The sequence below is a fragment of the Triplophysa dalaica genome, chromosome 10, assembly GCF_015846415.1.
Source record: "Triplophysa dalaica isolate WHDGS20190420 chromosome 10, ASM1584641v1, whole genome shotgun sequence".
NCBI classification, from domain to species: domain Eukaryota; kingdom Metazoa; phylum Chordata; class Actinopteri; order Cypriniformes; family Nemacheilidae; genus Triplophysa; species Triplophysa dalaica.
In genome coordinates this window covers 4,612,529-4,632,819 of record NC_079551.1, presented here as the reverse complement: position 1 = coordinate 4,632,819, position 20,291 = coordinate 4,612,529, and the positions used below count along the sequence as shown (strand labels likewise).

The following is a 20,291-nucleotide window of genomic DNA, read 5'->3' as shown; positions in this document are numbered from 1 at the left end:
TTGTGATGTGGGGCTTACAACCTTCTGACCATGAGAAATTACACTGTGAACGCACAGCCTAGTTGATGACCTCCAAAATCAAAAGTTACTTTTTGAAACTGGAAAATGCAGCATCAGGAAAGCACAGTGGATGGATTTCAGAAATTATGGGCAGGGGACCAAACTGATAGACTGAGATAAATATTTTTAATTATTTCCATAAAGAAACTGAGAAACTTGTTACACACCTGATCAGAGGAACAGTTTGGTGCTTAATTGGAACAAGGAATCTGTTGATCTTAAAAATCTTTTTTTTTTTGCTGCACTATCACTAATAATTGATGAGTTCATTTACATTACATTTATGCATTTGGCAGATGCTTTTATCCAAAGCGACTTACATTGCATTATCCTTTACATTCATAGGTATGTGCAATATCCTTGCGTTGTTAACGCAATGCTCTTACCACTGAGTTACAGGAAAGCTACTAGCATGCAAGTAAGTAGTATGTTCTGGCTGCTTTAAGCACTTAAATATATTGACCCAAGTGTTCATCATACATGAGCTTATGGATACCTTCTCTAACATCCTGGATGTCCTGTATGATGTGAGAGGATCAAATCCACCTTAAATGGAATTTAAGAGCACTTATTACTAAAGCACTCAGACCTATAGTCTACCACACATGGTGTACTTTTCCACATGACATTGATGGCCTCCTTAACTAGCCGCTCCCAACTTTTCACCAACAAACCACATCCTGCAAAACCATCAGATCACAGGAACTAAGACAGATCAATGTCTCTTCATGTCTGAAATAATAAATACAGTTATGGAATTAAAGCAATGAATAACAAAACTAAAAACTCAGATAGTGGAATTTATTTTTGAGCCTCCTGACTTGTGTTATCTTTAAATTATTTCATAATCATAAATGTCATTATTATTCATCATGTATGTACTGTGTTTGCTTCATTCACTTCATTGCAAAAAAACGTTTAGTTATTTTTATTTTTCAACACTTTTTTAATCTCATGTTGGGTGTTGTCTCGTCTTCACAAGTAAACAAACTGTCTCTAAGTGTTCAACAGCACAAGAGATACTGTAAAATAACACCCACTAAATTAGATTTTAGACAGACAGTGTAAATTAGATATTAAATAAGATTGTTCAATAAACCTAACGTCTAATTCAGTTGATACTTCATCTTGTCTCCTGCCTGCATTAGCTTTCATCTGTGTATCTGTCTCGTGGTTGAGCAATATCTCACATGAGGGTTAGAAATTAGAGGCATTTTTAAGAACAAGTATTTACTGTTTTCTGATCCGAATATGCTGTAATATTATACTGCTTAAAAGCGGAAACACAGATTGCTGTAAAAATCATCTTTGGCGGAGAATAGTTGTCTCTTAAAGGGATAGTTTATCTAAACATGAGATTACTGTCATCATGTACTATCATGTATAATTTTTCATAACTTGTGATGTGGGGCTTACAACCTCCCGACCACGAGAAATTACACTGTGAACGCCCAGCCCATGGTTGATGCTTAGTTTTCCACTTAGAGGAAAGCTCTTGAGGGTTTTGAAATGCTCATAATGTCTTTTAAGAATGTAATATACATGCACTGCTGTGACACTAAATCACACACCAACACTCTCAAAAATATCATAAAAGAAAAATACATGTTAAAGATGATTTACAGACAAAGGATTTAAGAACTGTTTGCACAAAGACAAATCCCAAAACAAAAGACCTTCAAAATAATAACAGTGTTTTTATTTTAACTTTCAATGAACAGCTAAAATGTATTGATTTATGTCTGAGATACAGACATGAAAGTAAAAAAAAGCTAACATAATAGACAGAGTATCAGATCTAGGAATCTAGGTATAGCTGATGGAAAATTGCGCCATCTACTGGCATGTCTACTCTGATCATATACAGGGGATGCTGGTTGGTTCATATCATTAAAGACTCATTTTATCTTTGAAAACTAATCCTAACTAATATTAAGGGAAGTCCTTATTATGTGTCCGAAATCTCACTAGGTGTGAGATTTTGACATGCCACCCTCAGTGGTAGATTACAACTTATTTGACACATAGCTAGACGATTTGTGTGTTGGATTGTTAAACAGTACTTTTTCCAGCCAATATATGGGGCTGTCGTCATTCATTCACTCGAACACCTGAATGAGGTAATAACAAACTAAAACTATTAAAATAAACGCACTGCTAAAACAGTAGAAATAATCAAAGAAACTCTAATGCCATCCATCCATCCATTTTCTTCCGCTTATCCGGGGCCGGGTCACGGGGGGCAGCAGTCTAAGCAGAGATGCCCAGACTTCCCCCTCCCTAGACACGTCCTCCAGCTCTTCCGGGGGGACACCGAGGCGTTCCCAGGCCAGCCGGGAGACATAGTCCCTCCAGCCTCCACCTTCCCGGGAAGGCGTCCAGGGGGCATCCGGAAAAGATGTCCGAGCCACCTCAGCTGGCCCCTCTTGATGTGGAGGAGCAGCAGATCTACTCTGAGCTCCTCCCGAGTGACTGAGCTTCTCACCCTATCTCTATGGGATCGTCCAGACACCCTGCGGAGAAAGCTCATTTCGGCCGCCTGTATCCGGGATCTTGTCCTTTCGGTCATGACCCACAGCTCATGACCATAGGTGAGAGTAGGAACGTAGATTTACCGGTAAATCGAGAGCTTCGCCTTGCGGCTCAGCTCCTTCTTCACCACGACAGACCGGTACAGCGACAGCATTACTGCAGAAGCTGCACCGATCCGTCTGTCAATCTCCCGTTCCATCCTTCCCTCTCTCGTGAACAAGACCCCCAGATACTTGAACTCCTCCACTTGAGGCAGGAACTCTCCACCTACCTGAAGTGAGCAAGCCACCCTTTTCCGACTGAGAACCATGGCCTCAGATTTGGAGGCCATTGTATTATTTTAATAGCAAATGTTCTTCAAAATGTCTGTTTTTTGGTTCTGCATAAGAAAAAATGTCATAAAGGTTTAAAATAACATAGTAAGTCCATTATAAAAGTACCTTTTATGAACTACACGTTTAAGATTTATTTTGTATTGTGTACTTTTACATTAACATTAGGAGTCCAATTCAAGAGTCCAATAATTTCCGTTAACTTCAATCTCTTCTAATATCTGTAATTGATTTTTGCTTCTCATGGCATAATTAATATCTCCAGCCATGAGTTAATACAATTATCTGGGTTTATCACTGCAGCTTTAAAACTACTCCCCTTTTTTCAACACTCCCATTTACCTTCTACCCTGCTTCACTTACCTCATAGATAATTTACTGTGTCATTTATTTAACAACTACCTTTTTTTAAGAAAAAGCGATCTTCACAACTGTAATTGTGTTTGTGATACATGTTGTTCATATATTTGCTATTTCTGTGGCCTTCACAGACTGCATAAAGGCTTCTTGATTTTGTCCAGGCAAAGGCATGCATTACCCTATAATCACATCTTCGATTTTTATACAGTATTATGCTTTTTTATACAGTACTATGCTTTTGGTTCTGTAAGGCTGGGGCTAAGGTGTCCACACCAAAAGGGCACCACATCCCGGGAAACACAGAACTTCATCCAATGAACTCCCCACAGAGTTTGCATCTCAATCTCAGACAGCATACAACAATGACTGATGATTGCCAACTCACACCTTTACATCTGTTCTCTTCTCCCCCTCTCCTCTTTCTCTCCAACTGAACTCAGAGCAATTCAAAGCTCACCCATGAACTGGATTTGACAAATACCATATCTTATATATAATCTTCACATTGACCAAAATTGCAGGATTATTACCACGCATAATAATCAAATACAAATAATATAATTCAACGAGGTTTCTTTTTATCTTTGGGAGTCAGATAAATTAAGCAATGTTAAAATAACGTTAACTGTAACAACCCAGAGTGCTGGAAAGACAGAACGTGCGCATGCCTTCACCATGCCACTTGGACTCCGTCATTGGGCCAGTGGGTGGTTGGTGGTTCTTCTTTTTTAACATGTTTTCACCACCTTACAGTTCAATTATAAATTCAAGATATTAGACTCTGACATAGTAATGATTATAAGACCCCTTTGTGTTTGAGGCAGAAGCTGTCTGTAACTTTTACCAGACAACCTTCAGTGCTAATAGAGATATTATACTAAACAATGTGTAGAAGAATTTAGCCAAAAATGGTCAAAATAAATTGTATTGTTGTTAATTATTACTCTCTTTGATTTCCTGAGATTTATTTACTGTTTTTAATGTTCGATTGCCTTTGCTAACCTGGACATATTGATTAGCCTAGCCCACAACATATTGTGTTGTCCGGTATGTAATTTGCTCTAAATTTTGACATTCTTGAAATCTTTCTTATTTAAGTTAATTTTACTAGATAGTAAGGTGATCATAATGAATAGATGTTTTGTCTTAAGATTAGTTAAAAATGATTTTCTTCAACAATCAAGCTGATAGAAATTTCCCTCAAAATGTTTTGTTAAAGCTACTTTAGGATACACTCTTTAAAAAACAGGTGCTTCAAAAGATAATTAAATGTCATAGAATAACCTTCTGGTTTCACAAAACGTTCTTTGTGTCGAAACTAGGTTTCTCAGATTATAAAAAGTAAGAAACAGATTGTTCTTGAAGAACCTTTAACTGAATGGTTCTTTGGGGAACAACAAATGGTTATTTTATTGTATCGCTGTGAACAACCTTTAAAGCACTTTATTTGTAATGAGTGTATTGCTGACAAAGCTGCATTTGGTTATCATTACACCATAGTACATACAATCACTTCCTTAACAAACCCTGATTCCAGTATCTGGGCACCCATTACTCCTCTTTCAATTGCCATTTCTTTTTCGGAAGTCCCAAAGCTTATGACTGGGACAGCTGGAAAGGCCTTCATCACTTCCCTTGCAATCTAAACAAGCACCAACATTCAATTCATACTGCTGCGGAAAAAACTAAGAGACCATTCCAAATGTTCATTTGTATAATGTAGAATAATCCACAGGCAAAACCAAGTTAAAATAAAAAAATCCACGTAATGTAGAGACAACATCTATTAGCAAAACAACTTGTAAAATGTAATTATATTTCACATATTACTTTGCATTACTTCACCTACCATGGTGACAATGACGCCACAGCTACTGGCATCCTGCTGGGTTGGAAGGGTCAGCACTCATCTCCATTTTCCATTTTATTTTCCATTTTATTTTGTGCCACTCTGTTTTCCTATGGCACTCACTTCTTATTTTTAGGTACATGCTTATTGAAATTGATATTTAGAACAAAGAAATAAATAGGTAAATTGACTTTAATTTGTAAATCAGAATCATTTCTAAAACATAGTAATAAGATGTACATTCATATAGCCAAGTTTTGAGAATAACATAAATCAAATTGGAAATTGGAAAAGTTGCTGCTTAAGTTTTAATAATAGCAACTTGCATATACTCCAGAATGTTATGAAGAGTGATCAGATGAATTGAATAGTCCTTCTTTGCCATGAAAATTAACTAATCCCAAAAAACCTTTCCACTGCATTTCATTGCTGTCATTAAAGGACCTGCTGAGATCATTTCAGTAATCATCTTGTTAACTCAGGTGAGAATGTTGACAAGCACAAGGCTGGAGATCATTATGTCAGGCTGATTGGGTTAGAATGTCAGACTTGACATGTTAAAAGGAGGGTGATGCTTGAAATCATTGTTCTTCCATTGTTAACCATGGTGACCTGCAAAGAAACGCGTGCAGCCATCATTGCGTTGCATAAAAATGGCTTCACAGGCAAGGATATTGTGGCTACTAAGATTGCACCTAAATCAACAATTTATAGGTTCATCAAGAACTTCAAGGAAAGAGGTTCAATTCTTGTAAAGAAGGCTTCAGGGTGTTCACGAAAGTCCAGCAAGCGCCAGGATCATCTCCTAAAGAGGATTTAGCTGAGGGATCAGAGTGCCACCAGTGTAGAGCTTGTTCAGGAATGGCAGCAGGCAGGTGTGAGCGCATCTGCACGCACAGTGTGGCGAAGACTTTCGGAAGATGGCCTGGTGTCAAGAAGGGCAGCAAAGAAGCCACTTCTCTCCAAAAAAAACATCAGGGACAGATTGATCTTCTGCAGAAAGTATAGTGAATGGACTGCTGAGGACTGGGGCAAAGTCATATTCTCCGATGAAGCCCCTTTCCGATTGTTTGGGGCATCTGGAAAAAGGCTTGTCCGGAGAAGAAAAGGTGAGCGATACCATCAGTCCTGTGTCATGCCAACAGTAAAGCATCCTAACACCAGTCATGTGTGGGGTTGCTTCTCATCCAAGGGAGTGGGCTCACTCACAATTCTGCCCAAAAACACAGCCATGAATAAAGAATGGTACCAAAACACCCTCCAACAGCAATGTCTTCCAACAATCCAACAACAGTTTGGTGAAGAACAATGCATTTTCCAGCACGATGGAACACTGTGCCATAAGGCAAAAGTGATAACTAAGTGGCATGGCGACCAGAATGTTGAAATTTTCCGTCCATGGCCTGGAAACTCCCCAGATCTTAATCCCATTGAGAATTTGTGGTCAATCCTCAAGAGCCGGGTGGACAAATAAAAACCCACTAATTCTGACAAACTCCAAGAAGTTATTATGAAAGAATGGGTTGCTATCAGTCAGGATTTGGCCCAGAAGTTGATTGAGAGCATGCCCAGTCGAATTGCAGAGGTCCTGAAAAAGAAGGGCCAATACTGCAAATACTGACTCTTGCATAAATGTCATGTAATTGTCGATAAAAGCCTTTGAAACATATGAAGTGCTTGTAATTCTATTTCAGTACATCACAGAAACAACTGAAACCAAGATCTAAAAGCAGTTTAGTAGCAAACTTTTTGAAAACAAATATTTTTGTAATTCTCAAAACTTTTGGCCACAACTGTACACTAAGAAAACAAAAACAAATGACAGATGGTTAAACTTTTTACCATCTCATAATAATTTTGAAAAATCAGAATAATTAATAGACAGTAAAAAAATAAAATCTTTGTCAAAACTTAGTCATTATTTTTAAATAATGTATCTGTATAAGCATCACCAAGAAGGATATAATTGAAGTGAGGTGGAGTTAAGGAATCCAGCAGTGAATAAAAACACAAACTAAATTTTTCGATTTCTCAAGGAATTACTTTCTAGGAACATAAAGTTTCCCTTTCCCAACTGATAATGTGGAAGAAAGCCTATATGAGACATTTATATTGCATTTAAATAAAAAACTCCAGATCAGAAAGTCCTGATATTGTTTGAGTGCCAATCAGAGATGGTGTTCTATGATTCTGAGGTGAAAACATTTTCAAGAAAAAGGTAGTTTATTTTTAATCCCTATCTGAACATACAGAAAAAACAGTCTATATAGGATATTGAGGGGACTTTTATTAAAAAACTCCACATCAGAATGTCCTGATATTGTTTGAGTGTCAATCTGAGATGGTGTTCTATGATTCTGAGGTGAAATCATTTTCTAGAAAAAGGTAGTTTATTTTTAATCCCTATCTGAACATACAGAAAAAACAGTCTATATAGGATATTGAGGGGACTTTTATTAAAAAACTCCACATCAGAATGTCCTGATATTGTTTGAGTGTCAATCTGAGATGGTGTTCTATGATTCTGAGGTGAAATCATTTTCTAGAAACAGGTAGTTTATTTTTAATCCCTTTCTGAATTTAGAGAAAAAAACAGTCTCTATAGGATATTGAGGGGACTTTTATTGCAAAAACTCCACATCAGAAAGTCCTGATATGGTGTATGAAAAATTACCTATTTGTCAGTTATATGACCCATATGAGTCTGTCTCTTTAACCACTAGGCCACAACTGGCCCACTAGGTCAAAACCAACCACCAGAATGCCTTAGCAACGCCCTAGGAACTACCCAAAACGCCACACAAACTGCATAGCAACACTTTTATAACCCCCAAAATACCTAATCAACGGCCTAGAAATCAAGCTTAACATTGTAGAAACTGAATAGTAACCCTTTATCTCGTTGCCCTACCAACATCACTTGCAACCGTTAAAACACTTACAAATGAGAGAGTCCGAAACCACTTTTATTTTGAAATTTGTCGTCCAGGACCCAGGACACCCCTCTGGCTACGCCACTGCTTGTTCTAAACATTGCGTTGAAGCCCAAACACATTCGCAGGTTAATTGATACAATAAATCTCTGTAAAATTGCTTATTGTTTTAGTTTAAATATTGTTTTTCTAAATAAAATTGCCTTTTCTGTGTCTGTGTGTGGTTCAATTATTTTCTATAAATACAGCTCCTTATATAAAATGTTTTCCCTCCCCCTGTATAAATTTCAAAATAAAACATCTTACTGGCTATAATTGTTTGTCTTGTTCATTTTCAGTGTCCTTTGTGGTTAGATGGTACATTTCTTGTGCTTTTCTATGTGAATTGTCACTATGAATTTCATCCTAAACTGTAAAACGTTGCTGTAGGTTTTGCAGCAGGTTTGCCAGTAACTTACTGCTGATTTAATTACTACTTTTTTTAATACTTTAAATTAGACAGTTCATCAGACTATACCAACCATGAGGAAATCAATGTTACGTCATTTTTTTGCGCTATAAAATAATCCTACCTTTTTATTTTACATTGATGTGTTATAGTGTATTTCATTTGTTAAATCATTCTCCATATGCATTAAATACTTCTAGTACAATTTGAAAGGGTATTGCGCTGTAAATTAATCCTACATGATTATTTAATGCCAGTAGGATAATCTGCAGGGTATACGGTGTGAAATTATTTTATGTGCTTATTTTAAAGAGGGTATGACTATCTTACAGGGGATTTTGCATTGTAAAATCATCCTACCAGTTTATTTTGTCAATGGTTTAAATTATATAAAATTTTGCCCTGCAGTAGGAAAATCAGGGTAGGACAATTTGACAGAACACCAGCTCTAAGCCAAAGAAGGAAGCCACGTAGGATAGCGTCAAAAAATAATGAATTTGACTAACTTAATAAACTGAACACGTTGAACCACTCTCACTAATCACATCATCAACCAAACTCCTGCAAAACAAAAACCAAACGGAAAAAAACAAACTAAAGACAAGGAATTTCCAGAATTCATAACATTCTTAACATAATTTGACATTGGTATGTTTTGATGAATTTAGAAGCATTCACTCACAAAAAGAACTCTGTTTTTCAACGGCCCGGCACAATAATGGAAGATTCCATTGTAACTTACCCCTGGTCAACAATCAAAGTTTACCACCAAATAGTGAAACTGTCCAGTTTTTTTGTTGGTGCTATGCCATAAAACAAAAACAAATGCATAGCTTGAAGATGCTGTGAATGGGTGCTGAATGAAACCAATGAAGGCAATAAGGAGGGATGTTACAGTGGATAAAAAATTATAAAAAATTACTCTAGATTATTATTTTTGGCAACATTTAGGATAATAGGCATGAGCAGATGCGAACAAAATATATATGATTGCAGTAGTTCACATTTAATGCGAAAATCATACATGATGGACCTCCAAACATAATATTATTTACAGCGATGTGTAACTGCGTAACTAAAGTTGCTGAACTGAAAATAAATAATTAAAATATTAATCCTCTTTCAAAGTCCAAACATTTATATGTACTGTGTTCAGTACATGCACACACTCACACACATTTAATGGTCGTATAAATCATTCACCTGTTAAGCTTTTTTACTTCTTCTGGGAAATCATTTGCTACAACCCTACACACATGATTAAGCAGGACAGCGACTGTAAGCCCTGAAGTATGCTTTAATATTTGTAATGTATTTGGGGAAATTAAAAATACAGTCTTTAAATAAACATGTGAGAACATTAAGAATCACTTAAAGCTTTAACAATTTAAAATTCACATCAAGGGTTATGTGAAATAAAACCACAAAAAAATCCACATTGATGTATTCCAGTCACATGTATTTTTTCAGAATACATGTGAGCCTTGTGACAACTCTGAAGATCCAGTTACTGGGATATTGAAAGCAATAACTAAATCAAATTCCTTGGCTTAGTCTGCAAAAAATAAAAAACATGGATGGCCTATTAAAGAAAAAAGCCCTGCAATCACTCCTACAACCTATATCATGCTTAGACCTCTAAGGGGTGTCTTTCGGATTTCTGAAAAAAAATCAGATTTTATTGGTTAATGTCGTTAAGACACTAACATATTTTAAGAATCCCGTATATTAAACAAATGAACCAAGTTTATACAAAACTTTCACAAAAAACGTAAGTAGACCCACAGCAGACAACCAGCTGTCTGTACATTATACATATACACAGACATGATATACAAGACACGTAAACAATGACAGCATATAGGCACTTCTGTACTGGGTCTGTCTGTTCCTTAAAGAAAGCTGTTGCATGGCTTTAGAAGTCCATACCATCTATGATTTTATGTTGTGTTACACCCAGAATAAAAATGACTTTACATCACCTATATTTATTTTGATAATCCAAGCATAATAAAGTAAAACCAGGATGTGTTTAGTCCTTTTAATCAACAGAATTACAAATTAGTGCAGTCACAATGAATTTCAAGAAAACAATATGAAAAAAAGAAGATGTGATTAAAGCAAACTTGCACATAAAGTTAACGGTACTCGATGCATGTTCAGTATATGTGCATTGAGGTCACATATTCAGAAAACCCAGTTAATATACATAGATTAAGTTAAAAATGTATTTTACTTTAGCAATACATTGGATATGTGCAAGTGAAGGTTAAATTTATAACAAATATAAAGTTAAACATTGCGTGACAACATTTTGTTCCCTTCTTTGTCCCATAGCACCATGACACTAAAGCTCACGTAAACTTGAACAAGGTTGTCAGTGACAACTTGTCACTATGGTCTTAACGATTGGAGGCTTCAAATTTCAACTCAAATATGATTTGAATGTTGGCATTAAAAGTCTAGTTTACAAATTGCTTTTAATGACATGTTTTGGATAATTCTACCCTAAATTCCAATATTGCAATATTTTTTCTATGGTTGAAGACAATATAAATCACACTTGCATAGCATCAATGAATATTCCTGCAGTAAGGTGAATCGATGTGATGGTAAAATATGTTCACTCATAGCCTACTTTGTCACCTTATTTGTTCCTGCCAGCATTGAGAATAAAGCCTAAGACCTTCAGTTTACGAGTGCAGCTCTCCAACCTTTTGGCCACAACTGCTACCTAGAACTGCTAGAAGATGAAGCTGTTGAGAGACTTCGGGTTCCAGATGTATTGGCCACATCTGAAAACAGATGAACATTACTTCTATCATGTTATCTTCACATGTTCAGTACATTTAATACATTTACCAATAATGTTTCTTATAGCAAGTCATTATAACATAATACCTTTATCCTATAACCTCACATTTATATCTGCATATAATTTTTTCACACACAAGCACTTGCAAACAAACTTACTCATCCTTTGTAAGCGACTAGTGGTTGATGCCAGTGGATTATTTCGCTACAATACAGAGATGTTAGAGTCAAGATAAAGATCACAGAATGATAGTGTTGAGCAAGAAATCATAGATAGTGCGTTTTATAATGTCACTTACCCTGGTACGACCGGAACCAAAGTTGTACAGTATAAGCTTTCCTGGCAGTGACTCTAGGACCTGCAAAAAATACATTAAGAATTTATATATTGTGGAACATTAGAAATATCAGCAATTTCAGCTTTCTATTTTTTGGTTTTTAAGAATTAATAGCTTTATACAATGATAGAACAGGTTATTATACGGCATGTTATGTTGATATATTGCATGTACACGAATATCTAGAATCACAATCTGTTAAAACCCACAAATAAACAGAATAAATACCTTGCTGTCAGAAAGTGTCCCAAACACCAAAACAAACAATCCCTATTAAAAGAAACAACACAAACAAAACACACAAGAATGTAATAATTTCACACCAAGTGCATGAGATTAAAGTAACGAAAAAGCAAAACTCTCACCAGTAGTTATAAATGATCAAGTCAAAAGTATAAATACAAGTAATTGTTTTATGTGACATACACTATAGACCATTTTGAAATAGTAAATAAGTATATAAAACTTCAGAAAAACTTCCTGTTTCAATTTTATTTTCACATACATAATTTACGGCCAGATTTACTCATTTCTTGCGATTGGCAAAAGTCACTTTTGCCTTTAAAGAAAATACTGTCTGTATTTAAAGACACACAGTGAAACTTAAAGCCGAAAAGGCGGGGACACAGCGGTTTCTGCGACTGGTCGTATTGAAAGTGCATTTGTCGGAGATTCCTCTTCAGATGCTAACCTTGTGAGAGGAGAGTATTTAAATAAAAAGTAATTTTAAATGAATCACGCAGCACGATTTACTAAGGTTTGTGCTCGTCATTGTACTGGTATTTGTGACTATTTAAGGCCCCAAAAAGCATGTCTCAAACCCAGTGCTAATATGTGCTGCTCTGGGTAGTTTGGGTTATTCATTATGGGAATGAGAAATCATTCCTGAGTTTTTTGTGAAACAACTACAGTAAATCACTGATAGTAATTCCCCTCCCATTGGGGCTTGTTTGAAATTGCACTCTCACGCTAATTTACTCTGTTTAGTAAATCTGGCCCCATATTTTATTAGTTATTAAGTTATGTGTAAAATAGCCGAAATTAGCAATCTAAAGGCATGTGTCCGCCGAGGTGTTTTTTCAATTGTTTTCAACTGTAACGCCGTGCTTTTAAAAAAAGCCATCAGTGAACTTTTTTTTACCCGCTCAGCCCTGGTGCTATGCGTTTTCCCACGATAAGCGCCGGCGTTAGACCGAGCACCCAGAGTTGAAAAATGTTCAACTTTGGGGACAACACTGCGCCTGCAGCGGCCGTTTTCAGCCGAGCTCCTCCGTTTTCAGCCACGTAAATGCGCCACGGTGGACATAGCCCCTAATATCACAAAATAGTCCTAGATGTGTGGTTGTTAAATAAATAAATAACAATGCATAAATAAACAAACATAAAACAAAAATGTGGTACCTGCAGTGAATTAAGTGCGGAAAAAACCACATGAATAACAAAGTCAGGTGACACCATTGTTCCAATCCCGAATCCCCATGTTAGGCAAAAGATAGGAGTTAGAGTGGCCACAAATCGGACAGTGGCAACAAGAACATCCCTTTCATCTGGTTGGGATGTAGCACCAACCCTTCTCCTTAAAATCTTGCACAAGACCACACACATAAAGGCAAAAATAGTCAGAGCTGGAATCACAAATGCCAGCAGGGCCTTAGATTCAGTCCAATTCAGCCAGCATGCATTTTTTTTTAAAACATAGTTTTCAGCTCCAGCTGTGGATGCAACAGTTATAAGTGCTATGAGCAAAGGTGCACCATAACCAATTGTGAAGGCAATGATCATCATTTTAGTCCTTGACATTTGAGAAAGGGCCGTGACAATGCGGTGAAGAAGCAAAAGTGCTGAAAAGAACATCCAGAAGAAAAGAGCCAAATAAAAAAAATGCATGAAGAAAACCACTGGACTGCATTGAGCCACGGAGATCATCTGATCTTGTGTTATGTCTTGATCTGCAATCGCAGCTCCAATGATGAAACAGATATCAGTAATTAGGAGAGACACAGCAATGTTGACTATGGAGACATGTCGCATGTAATACGTGCTATTTCTTGTCATCAATCTCCATGCACACATCTCAAGAAAAAGGCAAAAAACCAAGCAGGCTATAGAAATACCTACTCCGATGTATGTTATATAGGCTAAGTCTGCATGTTCAAAAGGGTCTTCATTTGCAACTGGTGAAAACAGGATTGAAAAAGAAGTTCTGTGAGTGCATTCACATGTGACCTTGTCCGCTTCATTTCCTGAGATCTTGACCTTACATCCAGTTGAATCCCATCGGTCGAGATCAAAGTTCCAAAAAACACACTGGGGATTTCCTAATGATGTATTTGTCTTGTCAAAAGTAAGCAAAATGTTGTTAATGGTATTATAAACCTTTGCCTTAATCACAACCACGTCTCCATTAATGCGGTTTTCTGATGTTTTGTTGTCATTAATAGTATTAGTGCGAGTAGGCAGAACATAGTCAAGCTTTGTGAAAACAATAATGGTTATTGTAAGGGCTGATTTAACAACATTTGGTATCACCATCTGAGTAGTTGAGTTTGGTAGTAGAGACGTTCCGATGAATGAGCTTTTAATTGTTGTTCTATTCAACTGAATGGACCCTTCATTGAACATAAAATTGTCATTTGAGAGACGATCACTTATTTTCGCAATTTCTTGTAAAAGTTCAGTGCCTCTGTTTTCTGTTTTCTGACCATTCTTTAATTCTGCCCAAGTGTTTTTAGATTCATCTGCTACAATTAAAATCACTGTTTTAAGAAAATCCTGAAATAAAAGAAAAATCATGATTAATACAAAAAACTAAAGAAACAAACAAACAAATGAAATGCTATGTAATACAATTATTACTTCAAGGGAGACTGTTTTATGAGAAAATCAATTATGTATACGGGAGGTACCAGATAATGGAAACAAGCATAGATGTAAAATAATACGCAGTGTGATATATTTGCATCAAAAACTGAATATACATACCTTTATCACAGGGACATTAATGTTAAAAGTTTGTGAGATTTCTGCAATTTTGAATAGCATCTCAACTATTGTTCGGACAGTTGGAGCAGATTGTGTGATCTCAACCTTATTCTGCTCTGCAGCTTTACTGAGGGTTGACATAAAACCTGGAATCTCTTCTTCAGACAAGAACTGCATTATAAAAGTGTAGAAATATTACGTCCCTTTCACTTACTGTTTTTTTTTTATTACAACGTTTATTTACCTTAGCTTTCCTTTCAAGGTCTTTGATAGATTCAACTACACATTCACTCTGTGTAGGTTTCCAAGCAAAGGTAGAATTTGCCTGTTCACATTGATAAGTTATGTGGCCTTCCAGGCCTTTAACACAGGGACCTGTTACAAAGTCACCTAATTTTCCAACTCCAAGCGATTGATTTTTACAGTCAAAATCTAGAATTTTAAAACAATTGATAAAGGTTAACGTAAAAAGACCTAAGCCAAAATATCACTTTATCATTTTTAAGGCTTACCTCTGACTGTCTGAACATGGATTATTTTCTTGTAATACTCAAACATTTCTAATTCTTTCATGTTCTTTAGACGACATGTTGCAATTTCATTAGATTCACAACTTGTGCTCAAGATTTTATGCTGTAATGTGATACAGTCAGGCTCTGAAAACACATGTAAGGTAAATACATCCTGAATAACATCTACAGAAAAAATGGGGCAATGTACCATATTAACCACAGCTAACTTTCTTCTATTTACTCAATGCAATAATTATATATTTATGTATTACTGACTTACTGACCTCATTTTTAAAGTGTTTACTTTTTACAATTTGTACTTTCACAAATTTTTACATGTTAACTAACAACTGTATTCCATAACTTTTAGAATGTGTGTAATGTCTATTTTTATGCCCAACCTGGTTTTGTCAATTCACCCCCAAAAGGAATCCGATCCCACTCAATTGAGTAGTGTTGAGCACAACATCTTAATGTGACAGTCTGATCTTGATCTGTACATGGCAACCTTATTTCAGTTTTATCCACTATGATATTGGGACGTTGTTCAATAACAATTTTTTGCCACTGAACATAAGGTATTTGTATCGTGCTTCTTTGTATGATACACGAGTATATACCTGTAGGAAGATATAGTAGATATACAGATAATACATTTATTACTCCACAAGTCAATAATTTTCAGAAATTTTACGCAATTATGATCATAAAAATATCACAGATGTATCATAACTTCATAAATTTATCAAACAATTTTAGTAACTTCTTTGAGCAGAATATTAAGTTGCTTTGTCATGAAAAACTGACAGACAAAAATAAATCGGGTCACTCACCAATATCATTTTCACTAACATCTTTCACTAAGAGAGTGCTTCCGCTACCATTATTTGTAATGGTGTATTTTGCACTGTTTTCTTCAGGATCTTTTTTCTTTACTAACCATGTAATTCTTCCAAGAACAGATTTTGGATAAGAACACCTTAGTTCCATACTTTGCTGAGGATAATATTTATCTTTGGTGGTCATTTTTGTTTCGTCTGAAAGTACAAGCAATACAGCACATTTCACCTTTCTTACACATGTAATTTTCATGTTGATAAAGCGGAGCTATCATGCTATGTCACGCATTCTCACTTATTTACAGTGTTAAACATACTTTCTTCTCATGATCAAAAAATGATTTGGACGTATGATGTTGTACTTCTTTACTCCAAATTGTTCAAGAAAAGATTTTTTTTTAATTCTGGATCCCAGTCCAGTCAAAGGGATCCTATTCCTTTTATGCATTAAAAGCATGGCAAGGCGAAGGCGAAGGCGAAGGCGAAAGAGCCTGCCCACGAGCCAACCGTAGAGGGAGATCTGCCCTGCATCCAAAATCCCCTACTTCTACTATTATAAACGGTGGATATAACGCTGGTTTGGAGATCGTTTGAAACAGAGGGATGGCGCGGTCCCGGCACTAAAAGATGCCGGACATGAACTGGAAAGGGTAAGTGAAACAGAAGCAGCATCAGAAATCGCATACTGGGACACCACAGTACCTAACGTTACCTATCGGCCGTTAAAACAGTACTCTCTATAAGTATGAGGGGGTGTGGTATGAATACATTTCGGACAAACTGAGTCCGCCCTGTTTTATGGTCATGTGACCTGTATGCTCTTTGAGCTGTGACATATTAACAACAACCTACATGTGAGCGTTGATAAAAAACAATTTAGTCATGAGAAATGAATGTATTGGCATTAAAGGTAAAAAAGACCTCCGCCTTAAAGTTTTCCACTTTGTTTATTTTATTTTTTTCATTTGGACATTGACCGTTGATCAGCTCCCGTGGAACCATAGGATAGAACTCACGAATCTCTACGGAAGAAGTAAACGATCCAGGTATTTCTTGCTTACTGTTTTTTGAATAATGAGGTTTCGGGCATACGTTTCTTGACTCATACTAATTTTCGGACGCAGCCTAAGTGACAAATGGATGATATGAGGATGTGTTGCTTGGTCGTGCTGTAGTTGCATCCCACTCCCCCCACTAGTCCCACCTCTAGCAGTTCATGTTCTTAATCATACAGCTATATCTTTCTTTTATAAGTTTGATCAAACTAAATACTCTTTGAAGATACGACGTATGCAATACTACTGTTTATGCACTCATGGTTAATATGAGATTGCCAGAAAATGCCTGTGATAAGCAATCTTTGAAACAACATGAAATTCACACCTTCTTTGTGAAACACGAAAATAGCAATATAAAAATAAAAACAATCAAACAAAGAGATAAATATATGACAGAATTAAGAAGATAGTGATGTTTTAAGATTTCATACTTCTCTCCGAAAAACCGTCTGGATCTACAGGGATTCCCACTTTTGAGAGAATCTTAGAAACCTGTGTGTTTGCTGATGATAAATCAACACTGATGCTGTTGTTGTTGACTGTTTTGATCGTGTAGTCTGCTATAATGCTACCAGACCTATAAAGCGAAACAAAAAACACAATGAAGAGGACAAACACAAGGGTTCAAGATGACAATGACACCTTTTGAGTGTATTAGTCCTTGACTTTCATACCTGAAGCCAGTTACGTTTACTGAACCTTTAATGTAAGTAGACAGATCCTTGTAACTCGTGTCAATCTGTAAAAAGTTCATTGGAGATAGTTGAATGTATAAGAGGCAACTCATAATACTTTAATAGAGTATGCAGTTAAAGTGAAATATAGAATGTGTACATAAAGAGCACATTTGTATCTTTTCAATGCATATAATCTCTTATTTTCAAAATCACTTTGACGCATGTTTTTTATCAAAACATACAGCTGCGGAAAAAAATAAGAGACCATAAAATAAATCTGTTTTACTATTTACAAGTGTCTATAGGTGAAATAATCATTTTTGTTTCTTTCTGTAGAAATACTATGAATATTTCTTCCAAATGTCAGTAAACGTATTTCTATTTGGATTTATTTACAGTTAACAGAAAATATGCTCTGCATTTTTTCACATCTCAAATACTTCGAAGTAAAAAGGGACTTTTCACTTTAAAGAAATACAAATGTTTGTATATGTATTTAGGAAAAGTTCAAAATGACTTTTTATCACAGTTTCATCTTGTCATGCTGTCAGTCTTTCACATTGCTGTTGCATGACTTAATGTAACTCCTGATTTTGTCAAAGTCTGCTTTATTGTCAATTCTGCCACATGTCCAGCACACATACAGTACACAGTATTGAAATTGCGTTACTCTCACACCATTGTTGCATTCAGATAACACTAACATTTACAGTAATGTAAAAATGCAGATTAAATATAAATAAAATACAACCATACAAATAAAGACATGTAAAAAATATAGATTAAGTTGCACAAGGCACATGGCAGATACTACAGAGTGCAAACCAGGAAACAAGCAAAAAGTGCAGATTGTTGTGCAAAAGAGCTTATCAGTCTGAATAAAGACTGAGGGGCGATTCACATATTGCGTTTAAAACTGCACAGAAAACACGAGCCGCGACGCTTTCTCTGAAAATGTTTTTTTCTGCAGCTGTAAACAAACAATCAATATATTAATTAAATGAAATATGTGATACTCACTGCGAATTCAATGTTATCGACATAAAATTTGTACTTCGTTCCAGTTTCATTGGTAAGACTGGTGTCAAATATTTGATCTATTCTCATTGACATTTGAAGAACTGTAAATGAATAAAGAAATAAAACCCAAAATCTTCAATACTAAGACTAACATCATCACACTGCACTTTATAATGGTTAAAAGTGTATGTCAGTTTTTTTAAAGCACATACCTGTTGGTGGTGTAGCAGTAGTATGTGTTGTTGTTGCTTTAGTTGTTGTTTGTGTTGTTGATGTTGATGTTGATGTTGGTGTTGGTGTTGTTGTTGTTGTTGTTGTTATTGTTGTTGTTGATGTTGATGTTGATGTTGTTGGTGATATTGTTGTTGTTGTCTTTGTTGTTGTTGTTGGTGGTGCTGCTGCATATTGCACAAAACATTTAAAATACAAAACTGCAATGATATTCAAAAGAAACGTCAAAAGAAATGTTTCAACAGCAACATACCTTTACTTGTAGCCATTCGTGTAGTAAATCCTGGTGACACTGCAAATAAAGGTAAATATATCAATTTTATGAATCATTAAAATAAAAATAAAATGTTGCACTAGAACACTGTGTATATTTGTAGAGAGAGAGAATTTAACTATGAATCAGACCAGCTTCTCTTTTCTCAATATGATGTGTCTGTTCGTCTGGGAATTGAAGGTTTTCCGCAACACATACTTCCAGCAGGACAGCCAGTATAAATCCTAAAATGTACTTTAATATTTGTCCTGTTTGTGATAAAAAAGAACATTTGTTTGTAAAATTGTTTGTTTTGAATGTATTTTTTATATCTTGTCACAACGCAGATGTGCTCTTTTTTTTAGCAGGAGTATTTATTCACAAGGTCTAATTTACAAAATACAGATGATTTGTCACCTCATTGGAATTGAACATTCTTAAAACATTTCTTAAAAAAATATTATTTTAAATTAACCACATGCCTATAATAGAAGCCTGCAGAATGAGTTACAAAAGTTATTCCTCATGCATTTTACCTTTAGTGGCCATGTTTCTCTGGTATGGAACTTGGACTTTCAATGGAAATTCTTCGGCACAAGATACTTTTAAACGTGTTTTTTACCTTGAAAAAAAGTAAAAGGTCTGTTGCAATACATGTCAGAGAACATCTGCTTTGTTATATGCAAATATGCATTTACTTCAAACAGAAGTTTTAAAAATTACAAATGAACAATTATAACAAAGCTAAATGTGATTTCCTGTTGATTTTTGTTACCTAAAAATGTCAAATTGCTTTTAATTGGCCAAATGATAGCCAAAAGAAACCCAAATCAAACTTTTTGGCTGCTGATTGTGGCCTTTCAACTATGAAAGAAAATCAGTTTTTACATCGCTGCGTACGTCATTTATCTTCACACAATGCATAGAAAAGCAGTTCTTTCCGTGTTGATTTGAAAGGTTGTGCTAGGAAACCATAATCGATTCATGGAAACAAGGTGTGTAGTGGACATGCCCATAGAGACGATTTTGTTTTGACAGCGAAGTAAAGATCTC

General features: G+C 35.7%; 1 protein-coding gene across 1 annotated transcript; it reads right to left on the bottom strand.

The window, feature by feature from the left end:
• Positions 1-11,279: 11,279 nt before the first annotated feature.
• Positions 11,280-20,291, bottom strand: LOC130429894 (adhesion G protein-coupled receptor F5-like). The gene is made up of 18 exons (XM_056758737.1): positions 19,775-20,291; positions 19,391-19,507; positions 19,239-19,277; positions 18,967-19,152; positions 18,755-18,855; positions 17,732-17,796; positions 17,489-17,634; positions 15,994-16,197; positions 15,562-15,780; positions 15,161-15,304; positions 14,893-15,080; positions 14,649-14,819; positions 13,068-14,438; positions 12,808-12,977; positions 11,895-11,936; positions 11,628-11,687; positions 11,488-11,533; positions 11,280-11,309 (listed from the first exon to the last, which is right to left on the bottom strand). Exons 1-16 carry the CDS (start codon positions 19,785-19,787, stop codon positions 11,681-11,683), a joined length of 3,183 nt encoding a protein of 1,060 aa, XP_056614715.1. The 5' UTR covers positions 19,788-20,291; the 3' UTR covers positions 11,280-11,309; positions 11,488-11,533; positions 11,628-11,680.